Genomic DNA, 23,433 nt, shown 5'->3' with positions numbered 1-23,433 from the left:
CCTGGAGCTTGTGGAGGAACAGAAAAAGTGGGAAAGGAAGGGAGCTGGGGAGGTAGAAATGGTGTCTGGGCCTGCGGCTCTAGCTGAGGCAGCCTCGCGCTAGAGTCTGGAGGTGGGGCTGCAGGCCACGGACAGGGGAACGGGTTGGAAAAAGAGACAGGAAAATTATATGGTAGCTGAGCCTGCGCCATTGGTGGAAGCATACTTACGCTGCCGCCTGTCTCGTTTAGAAATGGCGTTGAGACGGGGGGCGCGGTGCTGGAGAAAGCTGCGGTCTGTAGCTCGGCGGAGAGGAGACTGGGGCCTGGCAGCGGCGGCTGAATCTGGGGCGCGGCTCAGGCTAGCAGAAGGCCTGCTGCGGCCTGACGCTCGCGGAAAACTAGGCCCTGCGCGAGAGGGAGTAGGAGTTTTCTGGGAACGTGTCTTTTTTCCGGATTTTGCAGATGGAGTGGATTTTGGAGACGGGAAAGCAGACTGTAGTGAAACATACAGGTTGTACAGTTGTGCTTTATTCATTCTCCTGGAAAAATGAACATCAGCGCTGATTAGCGCTTGTCTCAATCCCAATACTGTCCATTTTTCTATTGCCGGAATGGTCGGTTGTGCTGAAGTGTAGGATGAAGCTGGAGATGGTGGTGGCAATCTTGAAGGTGGAGGTGAGGGCAAGCCACGGCGCCTCGGGGTAAGGGAAGCAGCTCGGCTAGGCCGGCGGCCTCGCGGTGTAGCTGGAGTTTCAGCTGCGGTGTCCTGTTGAGCCTGGGAGCTCGTTGCAGTGCTGGGAAACTGCGAAGGATCCTGGGCAGCGAGAGCATCGTCATCAGACGGGAAGAGTTCGACTTCGATCTCTGACATTACGGCAAATGGGCGGGACCAAATGCTGGAAAACTGTCAAGGAATATTAGGTGAGTTGACAGAGTGGATATATATATATATACTTCTTGTCATGCTGATTAGGGTAGACATAATTGTTTGATGACGAGTAGATTGGATTGATTATTTGAATGTGCTCCTCCCGAACTTTGTTTATAAAACATCATATGTTATTCACTAAACATGCTTATCTTCTATCTTCTTACAAGTTGCTCATGTAACATATACAAAGTAATAAATTGAGTACTAATTTGACCTTGTTGTTATTTTAAACTAACCATTCGGAAACGTTCTGCTGGAGCCGCTGAGTTGCAACTTCTTCATCCGTTGCTTCTCCATCTGGATCAGATTCTGGGTCAAACTGAAATAATTGAACGACTGCATGTCTTCGTGCCATTGCAATATATCCAACGTAAACATGCATGGTACCGTTGCGCAAGATGGTCAAGGCCACACCCACCCTCCACCTTGCGCCGCCTTTCTCCTCCTCATTAGCATTTAAAGCTACAGACACCGAAACGGCCCATCTGAAGGAAGCTCATTCTGGGACTGGCTTGTAGTGGCTATAATTCTGCACCGAGGCTGAATTTTTGGAAAGAGATTTCAGATACAGTACTAGGGACCACTAAGGCCTATATTAAAGCCTACAAAAAGCAGCATGTCATGGGACCTTTAATCATTTACTAATCACTTGTAAATGACTTGTAATGGAATTTACAAAACATACATAAAATGTTAGTCTATCACTTGCTAATCATTTATGAATGTTTTGTAAATGATTAGTTCATCATTAACTAACCACTTATAAATGACTTACAACTGAATGTTATTATAAAGTGTTAGCAAAATACATTTTGTCACTGAAGGAATTTAAAATTTTATATATGCAGTTCTAATTCTAATTCTGATTCTCTTGGTTGGGGGTTATAATGTGTTGTTGGGAAAAAATAAGGTTTGTGGTCACGGGTATGGAGGTGGTGAAGAGAGATGAACCCAACGCAGACGATATGCTGACACTCAAGGTTTATTTCTACACAAACAGAAAACAAAACCCATGAGGGGGCAAAACAAGACTGGTGGCAAGTACGCCTTGACTTAAACAAGAAGATAAATGAAGACTAGACTTTGACTTGACGATGACTTGACAGGCAACAAACAGCAAAACAAACTCACTTTTCTCATTAAACAGGATTCAGACAAAGTACTCACAGGACTGTCACAGAAATCAACACGCAATGTTTGACAATCAACTGACACAGGACAGTAAACATGAGGGGATTAAATAGGGAGAAACTAATGAGGGAAACAGGTGACAAGGGTAAAGCAATAATGACTAAACGAGGATAACAAGGGGGCGGGGCAAGGAACGAGACAGCACAAGCACATGGCCCAGTAAAAGGCCATGTGTGTGAACATAAAACATGGGTCTGTCATGATCCTGCCTCAAGACCAGTGAAAATCAAAGACTAGAAGGCAGAATCATGACATGTGGTTTAAATAAGGGTTCAATAGGAAGACAAGGTATCCAGAGATATGCATATGCAAGTTCTTGGTGGTTAGTTTAAAGGGAGAGCAGGGGTGGGTATAAGGACCAGCTAACTGGTGTTGGTCTTATTATGGATCTTGTTTTCTTTTGTCGTTAAGACAAAAAAAAATTACACATTTACAGTCCCTCAAGAGGAGACTTAGATTAAGAAACTCATCTTCTCACCTCGGATGTTTCTCACATTAAGTGTGCATGGGTTGGTCACTGTTTTCACCATAAATTGCTTTGAAGGCAAGAGGGACAGCGATTCTTCTACATAAGAACATTGCTTTTGAACCTGAATCATTGATCTCAGATCCAAATGGTTGTTATTTTATTGTGCCTGGAATTTTACAAACAGTTTTTGTTAAGTTTTTTTTATACTCTCTAATCTTTATAGTCATCACATAGTTATAAAGGGAGATTTTAATTTGGTTCAAAATACAATATTGGACAGGTCGTCTTCAAAACACACCACATTGTCCAACTGCCAGACTTCTAGAGACCTAAACTAAACAGATTGGCCTGTCAAATCCCTGGAGGTCAAGGTTTCCAACTAGTAAATTTTTCTCTTTCTTTTCGCATGTTCAGCGTTCATAACATATTTTTTCTTTTGGATGATAGAATGATACACTCTGTCAATTCTTGCGACTATCATAGTATAGTCATGGTGCGTTCAAGTCATCTCGTGAAGATCGTATTTACGAGTTGAACGCACATGAATGCCACCACAATATCGTAAATACGAGTGGGAAGCTCTGGATTTTCTTTAAGCCCCGATATTTACAAGTTGTGGGCGTGCCACTGGTCATCGTGGAATACCACAATACTTAAAGGTATTTAGCAGTGATATTGTCAGGCTTTTCTATTTACAGCGAAGTAAGCTAATTGCCTGCACAGAATATGATGGTATTATATTACAACAATGTAATATGTAATGATTAAGTTTGCAGTGGCTTCATAAATTAATTAAAAACATAAAAAACCAAAGTACACCTGATGCACATTTCTTTGTTTTTAATTTTCTAGAAATAGAGTTTAAGAGCCTTGCTGTATTTTTGTGTAATTAATTAAGAGAAAGTACACTGCCATTTTACTAAACATTTTACATGTTCTCGTAAACATGAACTTCCCACCTCGTAAGTACGAACTTCCCAGGAGGACTTGAACGCACCATTATCTCCAATCATGCCCCCACCTCTTTGGATTTAAGGTTTACACAAGCCTGAACTTATTCTAAACAATGGAGATTTAGTTCACATTTACTTTCTGATAACAATTTCAAATATTTCCTCACATCTCATTTAAATATATATTTTGAAATAAATGACAATATTTCTATTAGCAGCATCACACCAGTGTTAATTTTGGCAGCCATTTTTGATTTAGTCTTAGTTTTCATCTTGAGACGAAAATACTTATTGGTCTTAGTCACATTTTAGTCATTTTGTCTTTCATAGGTTTAGTCTAGTTTTAGTTGACGAAAAGTCATTGCATTTTTTGTCAACTTTTAGTCAAACTGCAGTTACCGACATTCATTTTGGTAGCTATTTATATGTAGTCTTTAGACAAAAAATGTCATTATATTTTTTTCTCTCTAGGCCAATTAAATTAAGCTTATGAGAAATTTAAATGAAGGTAACATGCTGTATTGACATTGCACTTTTTAGCAGCAGCACTTCTACATACCCCTTATCCTTAATTCAGTGTTTTTAAGAGTGCCGTACCCCCTGGTACCCCCTCTCTTCCACTTAGACTGCAGTCACACCTTTTCCATTAAGGGACAATATTTGCCCCCTTTAATCGATTCTTCCAGTTCATTTTTTTTTACCTTTATAAGTACCTTTATAAAATAAATAATGCTTTAAATTAAACAATGTTCAATAAATATGCAATGATGGTAAAAAACGAAGTGATACTTTTATGGAGTCATTCATTCATTCAGTAACGAAGCAAGTTGCTATATTTATGAACGGGTCATTGAATCTCATGATTCGTTCAAAGCCACAGATTTGTCCACGAATCACCGCTGTGTGCAGCAGTTCTGCTGTGGCTTTCGTTGCAAAATATTAAATGTAGTAAATCACTTAATGTTACCATTCTGTTTGTTGAACTAAATCAATGTCACATTTGAAATCGTGTGGATATTCGGGAAACATTCTTGCTCGTATGATCAACATTAAAAACACTGCTGGATATCAGCCTGCATTTTGATCGCAGATTTAGTCGTACAAACAGCGCGGCTCATGACAGAACACAGACCGACAGAATGACACTTTAATTTAAGTAGAAAATCTCAAATGAAGATCGCTTACTTGTCTGTGTTTTCAAATCATCCGCGCTTCTTCAGCAGTGTAGAGAGAGCGCGCGCGCATGGTTGCCAGATACTATTGACAAGACCGGGAAGAAAACGTGTTATTTTAACAGAAAAGCTCTGACTGGGGGGTTAAATTATTGAAATCTGGAAACCGTATGACGAAAGGCTTGTAAAAACAGTCGATGTGTTGTCGCCTCCTTTATTTGACACAAACAAGTGGTTTTGGTCAAGTAAAAAAAAATAAAAAAAATTTTAAACACATTTCAGTCTCGTCTTTTTTCGTCAACGATAATGCATGTGTTGATATAGTCACAGTTATCATTTAATGACGTGGGTGTCGTCTCTCATCGTCTTGTCTTAGTCAGGGAAAAAAAGGTCGTCAATGAACATTTTTCGTCATAGTTTTCGTCAACGAAATTAACACTGCATCACACAGTGGGAGGCATTCAAAGCCTACATCCATGGACTAATAATTGCATGTGTGTCAGTTAAGGAGATCTGAGAATGCATTTTTTTTTTTTTTTTTTTGGTGAAAAATCCTATAGATTTGAGCTACAATTGAACAAATTGCATCTTCGAAAGAGCTAATTGTTCCCTATCAATTTAGTAGCTGGCACTATTTCACTACACTATTGGCCAGGAGACTCATTCTCTTCAAGTGGAAACATGCATGCCCTCCTTCATATGATAGATTGATAAATGAAATGATCTTGTGTTTAAAGCTTGGAAAAAAAATCTTTGAAAGGGTATTTTTTTTATAAAACATGGAAACCTTTGTTAAATTATATTGATACCATTGATCTTGCACTTGAAAACGCAGATGAGGATAAACTATATATATATATATATTCCTTTTCTTTATATTGCATTGTATTTTGTTATTTTGTACACTTATTGTATTGTTTAACTATGACACTTATAGTATTTTTATTGTTATTGTTATATGTATTGTATTGTATGTGTAGTGTGGTTGTACTTGGGGCATTAAGGGCAGAGGAGAGAAAAGCAGAGCTGTGGTTCGTTTAATTTTTATATATACAAGATGTTGTATCTGCACAAAATGCCAATAAATATATTTTGAAATAAGAAAAGTTGGGTATGTGCACATGCGTCACACCACTGGACCTCACCTAACACAGGCCCCCTTTCAGACATACTTCATAAGTTGCAAAACTATTTTACTGATGAAATCGCAGAGCAGCGCTGACAACAGAGTGGGATAAAGTGAATAAAAATTTATTTTGTAGGAAAATCATGGAAATGGTTTGTGATTAATATCCTGTTGTTTGTTATATTTTCTTTGTCTTTGTGGGTTTTGGTTGTTTTGCTGTTGTAGGCTGTCAGGACCTCTGAAATAACTGAAATCATTTTGCAAAGTGATATGGAACTGTAATGCAGTCAAGACCTGCCTAGAACTACTTTACCTGTGTGTTTACTGTAAATAATGGCACACCTTATAATGTTCGTCAGCCAATCAGAATGAAGCATTCAATAGCCCCTCAGCATAACTAGAACTAAACCTCTGTAAATTCTCAATAAGAACATTTGTAAATGTAGTAATGTGAGTAATAAGTGAAGATTGAAATGGTGTTTTTGGAGTTGTTTAATCAACTGTTCATGCTCTACATACTTGAGTTTATCCAGTCTGTAGTTTGGATCCTCCAGTTTATCAGTGAGCAGCTTGACTCCTGAATCTCCTGGATGATTGTAGCTCAGATCCAGCTCTCTCAGGTGTGAGGGGTTTGAACTCAGAGCTGAAGACACATAACCACAGCCGCTTTCTGTCACCATACAGCCAGACAATCTACAAAGACATACAGCAACAGTCCACATGACATTAGTTTGGCAATCAGACGTTACTATCACACACTGATCTTGGCTGTGTTTCCCAAAAGAATCTAAGAATAAATATATCATTTACATTTAGACAAGAAACATTAACAGTCATACAAAAAACTGTGAATGTGTGCATATTTAAAAATAAATAATTATTTGCAAGTATTTCAAATGCATTCATTTACAATGAATTCTAATAAATTCTTCATTTCCCTTAAATATCTTTATATCTGTTTATTGAACTTTTACAATAATATCAGGATACATATACAGGAGAATAGTGAAAAATATATGAAGCTCATAACATCTCTCAGCCAGTCATCAGAAGATGGAGGGAGATTTTGTTTCGATAGCAGAAGAATGCACCGTCTAGCTAATAATGTTGAAAAGGCAAAAGCATTTCCAGACAAGCCAGTGACATTTGGAGAAAGTCCAAAAAGTGCAACCAAAGGACAAGGCTCAATCTGTCTCTTTGTCACTGAAGAAAACCAATTAAAGATTGATAGGCAAAAAGAAGTTAAGGATGTACCTAACCAAAACACATGTAATAAATCAGCAGGAGCCTGATGGCAACGATCACAGAGAGGATCAACACCAGGCTTGATTTTTGCCAAACTCACTTTTGTCCAGTAAATTCGATGAATACATTTTAATTGGATAAGACTATGACGAGCAAAAATAGAAGAGGTATGAAGACGGGACAGGATCTGGTTCCAGGTCTCATCATCAAATGTGAGGCATAGATCCGACTCCCTCTGTTGTTTAATAAAAGAGAGAGAGGAAGTGGAGATGGAGGAAATCAGCCTGTATATCATAGACAATGCACTCCTTTTATCTAAGGCTACTTCAAGAATCTGATCAAGCGAAGATTTTGGTGGAAGATTCAGAAAGTCAGGGAATGAATTTAACAAAATTTCTTTATGGGGGGGGGGGGGGGGGTAAAGGGTTACGGTTTATAGGTAAAACCACTGGCAAGAGCTGAAGGCCGAAATGGGTTCAGAATTGAGACCAAATCCATAATGATTGTCGGACAATAGAATTGGCGTAAGGACAGCGCGAGATGGCAGTAAGAGGACCACACAATAGTGCGGCAGGCGAGACTGGGGAGCAGGAACCCTCTTCAATACCGACCCAAGCCGGGACCCAGTCACTGAGCCGAAATGTCTATTTTATGTCATCGTAATGAATTAACTACAATGAACACGAAATGCAATGCTAAATCATCCTGTTACAGATATTTGCCAAATGATTTGGTGGATTAATGCTGCACAGTTTTACATGTTTATGGTTAATGTTGTGTTGTTTTACGTGTTCAAAACAATCAGACTAAAAGTTAATTTGAACGAACCTACAGTATTTGCAAGTAATGGTTAAATAGTTTTCAACACCACATAGTCGATTGTATTTAATTGCACTGCCATAATCTTGGTCACCACATGTGATAAAAGGCAATTGCCGAAGTACAAAGAGCAATATAACTGTGAAATTTCATCAGCATAACGATCACTTGATCGTTTTTGAGGTGAATCAACATATTCATTATGATTTGTCACGTCATATATCTACAACATTGATAAAAATGCTAAAGTGACAAAATGTACAAGAATATGGTGTAATTCATATCTATTAAAATCATCTGTACTGTACATGACTATTACGTTACTTGTACAAAAAAACATAGATTTGCTTACCTGTCTATTAATACACACGCGAGAGCAGAGTCTGTCAAGCCCAAGTTCACCACGAAGCTCTCTCCATCTCGAAACCGCCACGCTGATATTTATCCTTGTTTTATTTATATATATATAAAACCGAGGATAGCGCGGATTTTGCGTCATTGACAGGCGACATTTTTTTTCCGGGACGGACCATTATTTAAAATTGGAATTTATCTGAAATTAAAAATCTTTGTGGACTTTTGGGATATTGTAAGTACACAACTGCAGGAAATATACAGGGTGGGCCATTTATATGGATACACTGTAATAACATGGGAATGGTTGGTGACATTAAAGTCCTGTTTGTGGCACATTAGTATATGTGAGGGGGCAAACTCCTCAAGATGGGTGGTGACCATGGGGGCCATTTAGAAGTCGGCCATCTTGGATACAACTTTTGTTTTTTCAATAGGAAGAGGGCCATGTGACACATCAAACTTATTGGTAATGTCACAAGAAAAACAATGGTGTGCTTGGTTTCAACGTAACTTTATTCGTTCATGAGTTATTCACAAGTTTCTGACCACTTATAAAATGTGTTCAATGTGCTGCCCATTGTGTTGGATTGTCAATGCAACCCTGTTCTCCCACTCTTCACACACTGATAGCAACACCGCAGGAGAAATGCCAGCACAGGCATCCAGTATCCGTAGTTTCAGGTGCTGCACATCTCGTATCTTCACACCATAGACAATTGCCTTCAGATGACCCCAAAGATAAAAGTCTAAGGGGGTCAGATCGGGAGACCTTGGGGGCCATTCAACTGGCCCACGACGCACCATCTTGCTGGAAAAACTCAGGGAACATGCCAGCTTCAGTGCATAAAGAGGGAAACACAACACATCAACACATTCAAAGGTTATCTACCGTTGTAGACGTCATCTTAAAGTATTAAGGATATTCAATGTTCCCATTGACTATTGATAAAAAATGACATTATGGAGCAGCTCCCGGATGTGCCTAACTCACTCAACTGCATGCCGAATGTCAAATATTTTCAAATTTAAAATAACTAAAGCTTTTATTTTAGCAGAAAACCTCAGGGAGCTGATTACAATTAAACACCAATGACACACCTATATGCTTCTTCATTTTTTAGAAGATTTATACACAATTGTCATTACAAACTTGGGATTAGAATTGTAAAATTTTCAGATCCATGTTACAGTATGAGTGGCCCAAACTCATTTAAACAGCATTTACTGAAGTGTACTCAAACTCAGTTCCTCGAGGGCCACCGCCCTGCAGAGTTTAGCTCCATCCAAATTAAACACATCTGATCCAGCTAATCAAAGTCATCAGGATTACTAAAAACTTCCAGGCAGGTGTTTTGGAGCTGGTTGGATTTAAACTTTGCAGGACAGTGACCCTCCAGGAGCTCAGTTTGAGACCACTGATTTACTGTGAACTGAGACACTCTGACACACTGAGAACACAGGATCATGAGTTGCTCGTGTGTAAATGAATACAGTGCCATGCTTCACTCTGAAACACAGAGCATGTCAGTGTTAGGTTTATTGACTAGTTTTGGCCACTAGAGGCCCTCATTATATTTCATTTCAGTTTCCCACCATCGTATCATGTGTTATTGTTCTCACCTGTGCCTCATTTCCTGTGAGTGTATTTAAGTTGCTCTGGGGCCCGTTCTTCGTATGTCGCTAACTCAGTTTGCTGGATTTGACTGTTGGCGATTTGGCATGATTTTGGATTGTTTGGTTCTTCAACGCTCATCCTGGACTTGCTGTCATAGCAACAGGTGCGCAAGCTTAAACCTGCTCGGGAGCAGGCTTATTTCATGTTAACAGGATTAGATCCCGGCTTTATAAGCGGATGTGATACGGTAAGTCCAGTGCAGCCAATAGTGCACTTTCTGAGATATATATTTTTTCTCGTGACTCGTGAGATTGTCGTTTACATTATTAATTTGTTGGAAACGCACATTTATTTTCAACGTGTCAGAGTCAGGGCTTTAACTACAGTTCACGAGTTCACACTTACATATAATTTGAGGGGGTAAAGTTTAATGCGTATTTGGCGTGCTGTCCGGAGGGAGGGCTCCGAGCTAGGAGTTCGGGTTCCAGAGTACTCCCCCCGTATGTAAGTGCTTAGGACTAGAAGCGTGGGGAAGGGGTGGTGGAGGGATAATGCAAAACTGTCAATGGAGAGGTGAGACTGCTGAGTATATATACACCTCTTACCATTGATTGCTGAGTGCTCTCCACTTTATATTTAGTGTTAATTATCTGAACGTGCTCCTCCCGAACCTTGTTAATAAAACATCATTTAATGCAACTGTTTGCATTGCCCTAAGATTAATTGCAAGTGGCTCTTTCCTTTACACCACGTGTGTCAAACTCAAGGCCTGCGGGCCTATTCCGGCCCGCCACATTATTTTATATGGCCCGCAAGAGCATATGGGTGTCTTAAAATTAGGGATGCAACGAAATTTAGGCTGCCGAAAATTTTCGTTTTTTGGCAAGATACTAAAAATAAAAATCGAAAGATACTAAAAAGCCGCCGCGCCCCTCCGTGTTCGGCGATGGTTTGACTCTGGCTCAGCGTGTTTTATGACTTTGAGTGTGAGTCCGCTTCCGAAGATGCATAACTTCTAAGCGCGTTCCGCTGTGTGTACGCGCTCCCGCACTGAGCTCTCCGCTCCGTGTTCACAGCGCGTTCTGCTCAATGTTCCGCAAGCAACCTCAGAGTGTGTGTGTGTGTGTGTGTGTGTGTGTGTGTGTGTGTGTGTGTTTGTGTTGCGAGCTCTGCTCACGCTCACCGGAAAGGCAAAGTCCGCTACAAAATAGGGGCCGACATGAAATTTCTCTGGACTTGTTTCTTTTTGAAATAGCACTACTGTGCTGTAACATGGTGTGCGTAGCCATGGTGTGTATAGCCGTGCTGGGCAACACTGGTAAAATTACACGAATCACGATCCTCTCGTTCACTGGTCCTCTCCCTGCTCTGCTCATGCTCTGATAAAAATAGCTTTGTAGGACTGTACTTTATTTTGACAATTGGTCAAAAAATAAATCTGTTAAATCTGATTCTGCTTCATAGACCTGATTGAAGAATAATATATTGATATTTTATATTATTTTAATATAGGTAGGCCTACCAGTATTAGCCTTTTCACCATTTGTATCACTCCACTTGTCTGTGTTTGCACCACTTGCATCATTAAGCCAGTAGGTGGCGACAAGTGACTGTCTTTATGAGTGAACAATTGAACTTTAAACTGATTAGTGCCAAAAACTGATTAACTCAGGAAAGACACAAGTTGCTGAAACCAATCTTTAATGCTAATATAAATTGCTCATTTGCCTCTGGACACAAAAAGGGGAATCACATTATGAAATAAATGTTTTTCTCCAAAACACGTCGGCCACAATTATTGATACCCCTAGAATTTTTTAGGAATAAAATATCTCTGAAGTATATTCCCATAAATATTTACCTTTATTTAGCACACCAGGGTGACTAGGAACATGAAATTGTCCGGCTATGAATTCTTGTTTCACAGGAATTTAAATATGAGGAAACACAAAGGCCAAATTCCCTTAATCATCCATCACAATGAGTAAAACCAAAGAATATAGTTCTGATGTGCAGCAAAAGATTGTTGAGTTCACAAAATAGAAAGTGGCTGTAAGAAAATAGCTAAAGAATTGAAAATCCCCATTTTGACCATCAGGGCAATAATTAAGAAGTTATAATCAACTAAAGATGTTACGAATCTGCCAGGAAAGACGTGTCTGATTCAGACGTGTGTCTGAACACGGTTTACAAACGCCTCTCATTAAATTTCTAGTGAATTGCGGTAATCGTCAACTATGCAGATGTGGAAATAATGCCTAACTGGGTTATTGGTTCCTACACTCATGACATAGCCTAAGTGTTTTGAATCTGACACATTTATGAATCTGCCAGGAAAGATATAGAAAGTGTGTCTATATTGTCTTAATGGACGGTGAGGATGAAAGTTTGAGTGGCCAAAGACTCTTCAATAATCACAGATGGAGAATTGCAGAGATTAGTTGAGTCTTGGGGTCAGAAAGCCTATTTAAAAAAAATCAAACAACCCCTACATCCCCACATGTTGTTTGGGAGGTTTTCAAGAAAAATGCTCCTCGCTCATCAAAAAATAAACTCCAGCATATTCAGTGGTCAGACACGACTGGAACTTCAAACGGCACAGGGTTCTGTGGTCAGATGAAACTAAAAAAAGAGCTTTTTGGCAGCAGACACGCTAGATGGGTTTGGTCCACACAAGGATAAAAAGTACCCCATGTGTACAATTTAATATACCATTGGATCTTTAATGTTGTGGGCATATTTTTCTGCTGGAGGTCCTGGACTTCTTATTCAGATACATGGCATCGTGGATTCTATCAAATATCAACAGATAAAAAATCTAAACCTGACGCCTTCTGCTAGAAATCTTATAATGGGCCGTGGTCGGATCTTCCATCAGGACAACGATCCAAAACAAACATCAAAATCAACACAAAAATGTGTTCATCATTACTCAAGATTTAACAGTTTAAATTACTGTACGGCCTTAATTTAATGCAGCAAAAATTATTTTACAGTGTAGGCTACTAAGATCCTTTCTTTCAGCCTTTTTCTTGGTTGCTTTTATAAACAGACAACCATTTATTTAACAGTGCCTTTTATAAAAGAGACTATAATATAACTAAAAATTACCATTATGTAGAATATTTTTGTAATTCATTTTTATTTGTTCCCATGTTCTAGTGTGGTGACTCTGACATTACAATGAACAAAGTAATTATGCAATTATTAAAATACAAATATATAGGCTAATAAGTGATAAAAACATCTAACATGGCCACTTCTAACGGATTTAAATTGTCTGCTACTTTTTGCCAGCCCTCTCTCCTGGCTTTTGCAGACTTTGAGGTGTTCCCTGGCGTTTTGATTAAACATTAAAATTCCGAATAAACTTCGACTATTAGTTCTTGCTTTACTGAGGAGAAAAACTGAGCGCGCTCTTTGGCCACGCTGAACAGCCAATAGCAGCGTTGCTGATCAATGTTTCTACTATTGATACACATCCCCTTTCAAACAAGCGCATGAACGCACAATTATCTCACTAACTCAATCCAGCTATACTAATCATATCCGGCAGGTGTGTTCGAAGAACCTAATTAGCCAGATCATGATTAGCACGATGATATCATCTTGGATGTGTAATTTGATCTCGGATGTTTTAAGCAACATACGAAGAACGGGCCCCAGTTCCTCTGTTTTTTGCTTAGTGTTTGATATGTTGAGACCAACCTTTCCAGTCTTTGGTAAATGTCTCCTGTGAATTTTTTTTTTTCTTTTTTTTTTTTTGTTGATTTTTTGGAGATTTATTTGCTCTATGTGATTTCCTACATTTGATTTTGTTGTCGTTATATTTCCTTTTTGACATTTTTAGATGTTTTTTATTGACCTTTTTGGGAAACACTCACCCTCTTGGCTTTTTGTGTTGACCCCTTGGAACAACTGGAGTTACAGTTTTGGAATAACTTTATCATTAGCCTTCTACATTCAGCCCTCACAGCCTAGTTCTAACCCTGGTCCTTACAGTCAGAATGTATATTTAGATGAATACATCACAACCTTCACAATTTGATATTCATCCTAAGCCATATCCTGTTCTCTCAACAATGCATTGTTAGTGTTAAAGGGACACTTCACCCATTTGCATTAAGCTTTGTATCGTTAGAAACCCAGTCATATTTTTGAATGGTCGTGCATTATTCCCTTATTTTCCCCTGAGACGGGAGAAATATGGATTTCCGTTTTGCAGTTCCTGCTTATAATGATGTCAAAATCGTCATTTTACATCATTCTAAGTAGGAAGTCCCATATCTTTGTAGAGGGGTTGAGTCTACAACGCGACAGACCTATTACAGATCAGTGGGTGGGACTTCACTTGTAGAAACTAAAAGCAATATCCGCCATCTTGTTTGGAAGCTCAAGCTAAGCTAACAGGCACTGGGGAGCCAGATGTGAAGTTACGACAATGGCGGAAGGAACTCCATATGATATGGAAGAAGAGGAATTCGAAAGTCTGATGCTCGAATCAATGTTCGTGGCTATCTGAGGCTGATGGAGAAACAGGAGGCAGCTGCTGCGGCTTCTGCAGACCTGCCTGTCGTGGACGAGGAGCCAGGACTGGCTCGAGCTGGGGCGGACTGATGGTGCCTGTGCTCTCACTGTGCGACTACGGACACAGAGATAGAGTCCGTCTGCTGCAAAGAATTTCAACAATGCCAATTTCTCCTGATACGAAATCTCTGAATCAGACGAGGACACGGACGTTTGTGTTGTGAAAATTAGTGGTAGTGGCTTGCGGAGCTGTGCAATGTGGTGCATTGTGGGAGTTGTTGTCATTCATACAAATGCGCCCTAAAGTTACTTTCTGTCGCTCCTTGGTCAAGAAGGCACCAAATTCGAAACTTATGTTACATTGCGACTACATATTTGACCCACTTTCAATAAAGATTAATGTTCCCACGGGTGACATGCTCCTTTAACCCTCTGGGGTCGGCAAACGCGCCAGCGCGTTTTGCTGGATTTTCTTCACATAGTAGCACAATTAACTCAAATTAGTCCGTCATTTTGGGTCATACAGAAAAAAGAAATATGAAAAAAGAATCTGTGAGATGTCTACTTTTGTATGTGTCCACTTACAATCAAAACAAAACATTGTGCTCTTGTAAAATAAAGAAAATAAACAGGGTGTGCTTTCTGCCTCTCCATCTCTGTGAACTTTTTTTTTCTTGAGCATGTCTATAAACTGAAACAAAACTCAGCGCATAATTGTCACACATTTATGAGCCATATATCTTTATAAACATTTAAGTGTGTACTTTTAAATGATCAGATTCAAAATGAAAACAAATATTCTCTGTTTAAGCAATTTTTATAAAACCAACAAGATGTCCAGTTTCTCAAACCTTTGCACATTAGTTTTAATTTGGCCACGCCCACGCGTGCAAAAAAGATTGACATGCAAATCTCCACGTGAAGGAACGCGAACGCGCTCATTAACTCAAAAACAAAGCACCAAACTTCATCAGTCTCTGCTTTTCATCGAGTTTGGAAGACACGCTGTGAGCTTAGTCAGCTTACATTGAATTTACCTCAGAAGAAGAAGAACGCGATTTGAAGACTAGAAAGATGTAAGGTAAGAAATGTATTCTGAATTCTATTAGTTAATGTTATTGTTGCATAAACTTCACATTGCAGTTGAACTGTTGCTAGATGAATGCTGAATGTTATAATGTTTAGACCCGTGTTCTAGGGCTGTCCCCGACTATGGATTTTCATAGTCGAATCAGAATCGTCATGTCTTGCCTATAGTCGACTAATAGTCGAATCATGTGTATGGGGGTGGGGCTGGGGGCGGGGCTTTAACGTTTCAAAGCCGCGATGTACAGAAAATCACACAAAGATATAGAAGAAAATGTATAAAAACATTTTGGATCAATAAAACTAAGAAATAACATAACTCCAGAAAGCCACGTCTGCAGACAGGATTTGCATTTCACATGCAAATCAAATTAAATCGGCTAAATTACCTGTGCGAGCAAGCCAGCCTACAGCACAACATCGATGCACCGAAAAAATAAACAATTAATTTGCTAAATTAAGTTAGAACAGAATATACCTTTCTAATAAATAAAAATAAAAATACAAAACGAAATAAATCAGAATCACAAGATGAGCAAATGTGTGCAAAATGCCTAAAGTGCAGAGGAACATATTCAAAACACAAGCCACAAATAGTTAGATTAGATAACCCTGACAGATTAATAAATAAAATACAAATAAATAAATTATTAAAATAACGATAGTAGCCAGAATTTTAAACTTTGTCTTTTTAACTGCAGAAACAACAATAAATGCTAAACTGGAGTGGCAGTCTTTTTAGCTAAAAATGTTCACAGCATCCAAAAATCAAATTAGAACCGGCTGAAAAGTTTTGAAATCACTTGTACCCTACCTGATCGAGAGAACAAATCCAGTCTTTCACTCTGTGTCCGTTGGAGTCTTTTCAAATTGTGCGCGCGGATAAAATACATTCTAACGTGAAACCCAGTCTATGCGTGAAACGTGTTAACGTTGGCCGGCAGAAGTGCGATTATGGTTTTCCTGATGCTAAATCCAGCCTTGGAGAATATCCTTTCTGTTGGTGTACATCCACACTTTAAATTTTCTTATCCCAGACATTGTTAAAGATTTAAATCCTTGCCGCGAAGACGCTCCTCTGTCGGTCACGGATTGAAAGTGAAACTTAAATCTGTCACGGGGTGTTTGGATTTATTCACGCACGTTAAAAAATATTTATTAAAAGCTTCTTTCTTTGCACATTTTTATATACAGCATTATCATAATAGGCTGAATATTAACGACATAAAAGCTAGTTCTATGTGAAATCAGACATTGAGCGCCCTCATATAGCCAAAGTGGCATGATCCTCATTTCATAACACCTCTGCGAAGATTCGACCGTGAGATCGGTAGTCGAATCAGGCTCCTCCTATCGAAGCATCGAATCTTCGACTATTCGGGGTCACCCCTACCGTGTTCACTGTTAAATACTGTGTTTGTGGATATCTGCTCAAACGTAGATATGTATATGGTAACAATAATGTTTCATAGTTTGGAGCGGCTCGATCGCTTCAGTAAATAACGCGCTGGGTGTTTGAAAAGCAAAACGCACCAAACTTTAGGCTTCATGTTTTTACTCCAATCTCATTTCATAACGTCATAATGAATGGAAACATTTGAAGTGACATGATAATCAATATATTTTTCTCTAGTGTAGTGTTACTGAAGTGTTCCTTTTTAACGATTGATAGGCCGCTTGCTATAGGTTATTGTTATTATTATTATTTTATGCAGCACTGCAGCCTATGCCTACAAGGCACAACAAACCTGGTGTTCATTATATATATATATATATATATATATGTGTGTGTGTGTTTTGTGATTTTTAAATAGCAATTTTAACCAGAAAAATCTAAAATGTATTCCCAAAATCGTGCAGCCCTATAGTTTCTCTTGATATCAGCATGTTCACAGTTGTTTTGATTTTTTTTTTTACAGGGACCAGATGCCACTGATGAGTGCTGCTGACTTCAACATTCACATGAGTCTCTGTATATGAACATGGTAAAGTGAAAATCAAACACCTTGGAAATGACAGGTATGTACGTTTCAGGAATGGCACAAAGGTGTGTGACTGTTCAAGTCTCTGTCTTTAGATCAGCGTGTTAAATAATGTGTTTTTTTGTCATTTGTTGTGTATCTTTGGATTATGTTGTGTTGTAAATAAATCCAAACAATCAAAAAAGCCATTCTTTTTTAAATCTCCTCATTCTTTGTGCAAGGTTGCTCATAATGATAGGGCCTGATAGCACCTGATAGGGCCATTAGGGGAGGGTCTTTGTCTTTCTCAGGTGTGAAAGCCATCAATATTAATGATGTGTTCACGCCTCCTCGCATAAAGCTTTCTTACACAAAACATGTCTTACAAATTTAAAATCGATATATTGTTTTATCTGATTGAGTTGTCAGGATGATTTTCACATAGTTTTGGACCAAATATTCTAGGCTACGTGATACAATTTTCAAAAGTCGTGTGAAGAAATAATCAGTATGGGTTTCATGGCCTTATTTCAGTGACAATTGTTTTTGTTTTTATCACAAACCACGCATAAATGTCACTATCTCAAAACTACAAACTTTTACATGCATGCTGCTGACATATTATTGTAGCAGAGTTTGTGCTGAATATAGTGTAATCAGACTTTAGCCATGAAAATGTCACAAGTGACAGAAATGAGAACTAATGTCAGAGCATGTCAGAACACCTCCAGGGCCCAGAAAACACCTCAGACCCCAGAGGGTTAATAAAAAATAAAAAAATCCCAGCCAACTGATAAGAAACTCTGTTTCAGTTAATCACCATTTGGTGTGTGGTGTTAATTTTGAACCCTGGCTGATGCTGGGTACACACCAAAAGGTAATCGGGCTGATTTTGGGCCGATTTCCCCCATTTCTGACAATCCTAGCTATGTCCTGATTATCTTGATGATTCTACAGATTATTTTATCAGATTTTCCCTTGGTGTGAGGTGTGTTAAGAGTGTCCAAACCTGCTCGGAAGAACGTCGGAGCCGCCCCGATCGCGACATGTTGAATATTTACGATCAGAAATCCTGATGTGTGGGGGGAACCCCGAGGACAAACGCACTCACGCTTTGGAGATTATCACGTGAAACGAAACAATATCCAATCAGAAAGCGAGATGATGGAAGACGGAAGCATAACAATCACAGTCATGGCACAGCACAAAGTGAAATTGATGTGGACAGCAGAGATGGAGGTATGAAAAAAAAAAACGTTTATTTTTTTTTCATGAATTTTCTGTGAAAATCATTCCAAACACTTTCATCGCAATGTCTTCCTGCATATCATCCGCCATGCTTATTCTTAAGTCTTGTTGAGACTCTGAAAATCTGTGTGGTGTGCTGTCTTTGTCACATCATGGTACACCACACACTATAGGAGCAAAAAGATGAAAATCTAGGATTTTTTGTCCTCATGTTTTTGGTCTATCACATTTTTAAAATCTTATAAGTTGTAAAAAATATTTTGGTGTGTACCTAGCATGAGATGCTAACTGTGTTCTGTGCACAGCCACTAGATGGCGCTGCTAGCTTGTTGAGTGCTGTCGTAAGCAAGTCATGTATAAAATAGAAGCATTTTACAGTAGAAAATTCAATCTTCATACAGTCCATTCCCTTCCCCTCACCCCAAACAATATTTTTCTTAAACTTATGCAATCCATGTGGGTCATAAGTCTGTATAAATATGGGAAAAAATCACATTCCTGCAAATGTTTTGTCTCTTGCGGGTGCTAAGCGGCCGCTTACCTTGCTTATTGGTTAAGTCAGCCTCTGATTACAGCATAGTTAATTATTTTAAAACCATTCACCTCAGTATCTCCAGCTGACAGTTTGGACTCTTCAGTCCATCAGAAAGAAGCTTCACTCCAGAATCCTGCAGGTCATTGTTACTCAGGTCCAGCTCTCTCAGAAAGGAGTTTGAGGATTGTAGAGCTGATGATAAACTCTCACAAGACTGAGCTGTGAGATTACAGCTGTGTAGCCTGTGTAGAGAACAAAACAAAGAGCAGTAGTAATGCTTATTAGTGTTTATAATCTGGAGCTTGAAAAAAACTTTAACTGTAGAGAATTAAGCCAAGCTAAAAACAACTATTTCTTCATAAAACATCAAACCAGCATTTATTTTCACACACAATACATTTATACATTTTTCTGAACATTCTAGGCCAGCAAGTCACTCATTTAAAATGAAGGCAATTACAAAAGACTAACAGTGTTTATAAATGAATGTAAAGGAGACTCTTACAGTGCTCTTCTGGTGTTTTTGATCACTGTTAGTAGTCTCATCAGTGCTTCATCAGATCTTCTGTATTTCTGCAGTTCAAACTTTTCCTGAGTCTCTTCTGACATGAGGAGCACAAACACCAGACCAGACCACTGAGCAGAGGAGAGATTCTGTGCTGAAAGATTTTCTGAGCTCAGATTCTTCTGGATTTCCTCCACAAAGTCATCTTTCAGTTCACTCAAACAGTGGAAGAGATTGATGGTCCTCTCTACTGATTCCTCCTTCTCTATTTTCTTTTTGATATAGTTAACAGTGTTTTTCATGTCCCCTGTTTTCTGTTCCAGTCCTGGCAGTAATCGCTTCAGGTCACTCTGATTGGACTCCAGACCCAGGAGGAATCGGAGGAAAAGGTCCAGGTGTCCGTTCTCACTCTGTAAAGCTTTCTTGACTGTAGCATTATGAAGCTTAAACAGTGGCTTTTTGGACAGTTTCCATGTCAGTTTTTCTCTCCAGGATTGAAGAAATAGGTCAGCTTTCTCATCTTTGCCCATCATAAACACATAAAGAGCAGCAAGGAATTCCTGTACGCTGAGATGTATGAAGCTGTAAACATTTCTTGTTGAATCCTTTTCCTCCTGAAACATTTGAGTGCATAACCCAGAGTATAACGACCCTTCACTGACATCTAGTCCACATTCCTCAAGATCTTCTTTGTAGAAAATCAGGTTTCCTTTCTCCAGCTGTTGAAAGGCCAGTTTCCCAAGCTTCAGAATAATCTGTTCAAAAGACACTGCATTGGAATTAGGTTCAGACTCACAGTATTTTTCTTCCATCTGTTTCTTCTGAGAAATTAAGAAGCTTGTGTACATCCCTGTGAGAGTTGTGGGAGTTTTGTCATTGTTTTCTCGAGCCAGTAGAGGCTGAAGAACAATAAGAGAGATCCAGCAGAAGACGGGGATATGGCACATGATGTACAGACTCCTGGATTTCTTGATGTGACTGATGAGGTTTCCAGCAATCTCAGGACTGCTGTTATTTTTGAAGTATTGCTCTTTCTGCTCATCGTTAAATCCTCGCACCTCTGTTACTTGATCAATGTAGTTTCGGGGTATCAGACTGGCTGCTGCTGGTCTGGATGTGATCCAGATGAGAGCAGAGGAAACCAGGTGTCTCTTAAAAAGGTTTATTATTATCTTACTCACTGTTGTTTTTTTGTGAACATCTGTAAATCTACCACGCTCTTTAAACCTCAAAGGGAAGCGACATTCATCCAGCCCATCAAAAATGAACAAGACTTTACCATCACCTTTAGGAAGGGAAGGCAGTTCTTTAGGATCACTAAAGAAGTGTTCGTGAAGCAGTTCCATGAGACTGCAGTTCTCTGTAATCAGGTTTAGCTCACGGAATGGCAGAGGAAAAATTAAGGTTATTTCCTGATTTTCTTTTCCTTCAACCCAGTCAAGGATGAATTTATTGACAGAGACAGTTTTTCCCACTCCTGCGATCCCCATCGTCAGTACTTTTTTGTTTCGTTTAAACATGTCATTACACTTGATTGCCGTCTCCTTGGCAGTCAGTCGGTTGTGATTTGATTCGATCTGTATCACCTCATGGCCGTTCACTCTTCCTCCAGTCTCATTCTCCACCACATATAAATCATTGTAAATATCGTTCAGGTATTCTCGATGACCCGTCTGTGAATTACCAACTAATATCCGCTCGTAGTCCTGTTTTAATTTGTCCTTCAGTCTGCGGCTGGTCTCTGTGTAATCATGAAGAGTAACTTGACTGTCTGCAGTTGAGTCTTTAAGAAAGAGGGGAAAAGACAGCAAAAAGTAAGTGATTGTGTTTTTCATAAATTCCTGCTTCGACTATATTCAAATGAATCACACTCTTTCTGATTATGCTGAAGTTGCAACATAGAAATGCCTTGATTAAAACTTGAAGCAAATGGAATTGGATTTATCGGATTGTCACTATTGGACTCAGATCAACTTAAAGGAATAGTTCTTTCAAAAGTTGTTTCAAACCTGTATGAATGTTTTTATTTGTTCTACTATGGAAGTCAATGGGGCCCATTAACTGTTTGGTTACCAAAATACCTTCCTTTGTGTTCAGGAGAAGAAAGAAATGCATACCGGTTTGAAAGCACTTGAGGGTGAGTAAATGACAGAATTTTCCTTTTTAAGTAAACTATTCCTTTAAGGCCACACTGACCAAAATTATTACACGATTTTTGATCAAACCATTGACATCTAGTACACCAAAAAAGACATGAGACTGTATTAGGGTTAGGTTGGGGTTATTGCAATGACCCTGCATATTTAGAAGTTGCTTGTAGAAGTTTTAATTCAGGGTTTAAGACTCTTGTAAACCATTTAACCATTCGTAAAAAATGACTAGAGAGTCTGTTCTAATAAATGGACTTGTATAAGATCTGCTGCTGTTCTTCTTGGCCCTGTAATTGTTGCTTGCTGTTATATTTTTGCTTGTTTCCATGTACAGACAGGTATGATTTACCCCTGATCTCTTCTGAATGAGCTCCAACAGCGGCGGATGTCTTCGTGTTGCCTTCAGCCTGACTTGAGTGTGTGGGAGAGAGAGGATCACTCACTGGGAAACATAAGTCACACAAACACATCAGCAGAGCAAAAAGCAAAGTTTAAGTCAAACCATTACATTGGTGAACAATCAATCACATTACAGTCACAGTGAACTAAATGTTACTTTGCTTGTGATTGTTCTCCAGCTGCTCAGCCAGAAGATTCTGGTTCATCTTCCTCAAGATCTTCACCATGTTCTTCACAGCTTCTTCTGGTCCAAAACAAGCTACCATCTTATCCACTGTGTCTAAGATATCTGCATTCTTCATATCAGACTTTTTTATACACTCATGATCATTCTCTAAGCACCACTGAAACTCTTTTAGATCATCTTCTCTCAGGTCCTTCAGCGAGTTCTTGAGCAGCTCTTTAACAGACGCCATCACCCTTCACAGATTTACAGCTGCAGGATAAAAAGAAAAAGATATGAATAAGTTTCACTTTTAACATGTTGACATAAGCGCTCAAATGTAATTTGGATTATGAAATGAAGCTCTGATCGGATCAGGACTCTCATCCAAACTCATCTGTTAAAGGGGTCCTATAATCTTATTTCTCAGCAGCTAATCACTCTCTCTCATTCATATCCAAGGAAAATCATCAACTCTATCATCCTTTATGTGGCAGGATAGGTGATGTTGCCCTCCTATTCACTGCATGAAAAGTGGGATTTTCGACAGTTACCGGCGCTGTAGATTGTCGTGGAAGTTCAGGTTTACGACTGCAAAAGGCAATTTACAGGCAACACTGCAAACTGTCGGAAATTGTCGGAAATTGACGTGGGACTTGCTTGCCCCGTGACCCCCCTCCCTCTAATGCTTTAACATGTAAATGAGACTGCTGTGAGCTTTACAAATGCAAATGAGGGTAGCAGGGGGAGTTTTATCCCAGGTGACTCAAAGGTATTAACTTAATTCTAAAAAAAATACAATATTTATTTATAACGCAAAATTAAAAACAGCCAAGGCTGACCAAAGTGCTGTACAGGGCAATAGATAAAATGCAGGGCAGAAACAGGACAATTAAAAAAAAAAAAAAAATAGTTGTGTCAAGGGGTATTAAAAGTTTTCAAGGATGTTTTGAAGATGGAAATTGAGGGAGCTAGTCTGATATAGAGGGGTAGACTGTTC

The 23,433-nt window shown here is 39.1% G+C and overlaps 1 protein-coding gene across 1 annotated transcript in view; it reads right to left on the bottom strand.

Moving 5' to 3' along the window:
- The window catches only part of LOC311289700 (NLR family CARD domain-containing protein 3-like), a 46,456-nt gene extending 23,750 nt beyond the window's left edge, over positions 1-22,706 (bottom strand). The window contains exons 1-5 of the mRNA XM_084407924.1: positions 22,428-22,706; positions 22,221-22,313; positions 19,722-21,504; positions 19,285-19,458; positions 6,343-6,516 (exon numbers count right to left, since the gene is read on the bottom strand). Of these exons, the coding sequence (XP_084264050.1) occupies positions 6,343-6,516; positions 19,285-19,458; positions 19,722-21,504; positions 22,221-22,313; positions 22,428-22,686 (2,483 nt within the window). The 5' untranslated portion in view covers positions 22,687-22,706. The remainder of the gene's footprint in view (positions 1-6,342; positions 6,517-19,284; positions 19,459-19,721; positions 21,505-22,220; positions 22,314-22,427) is intronic.
- Between the last annotated feature and the right edge of the window lie 727 nt (positions 22,707-23,433).

This window comes from Rutilus rutilus (assembly GCF_951802725.1).
Source record: "Rutilus rutilus genome assembly, chromosome: 4".
Taxonomy (NCBI): domain Eukaryota; kingdom Metazoa; phylum Chordata; class Actinopteri; order Cypriniformes; family Leuciscidae; genus Rutilus; species Rutilus rutilus.
This window is presented reverse-complemented; position numbering and strand designations above follow the sequence as displayed.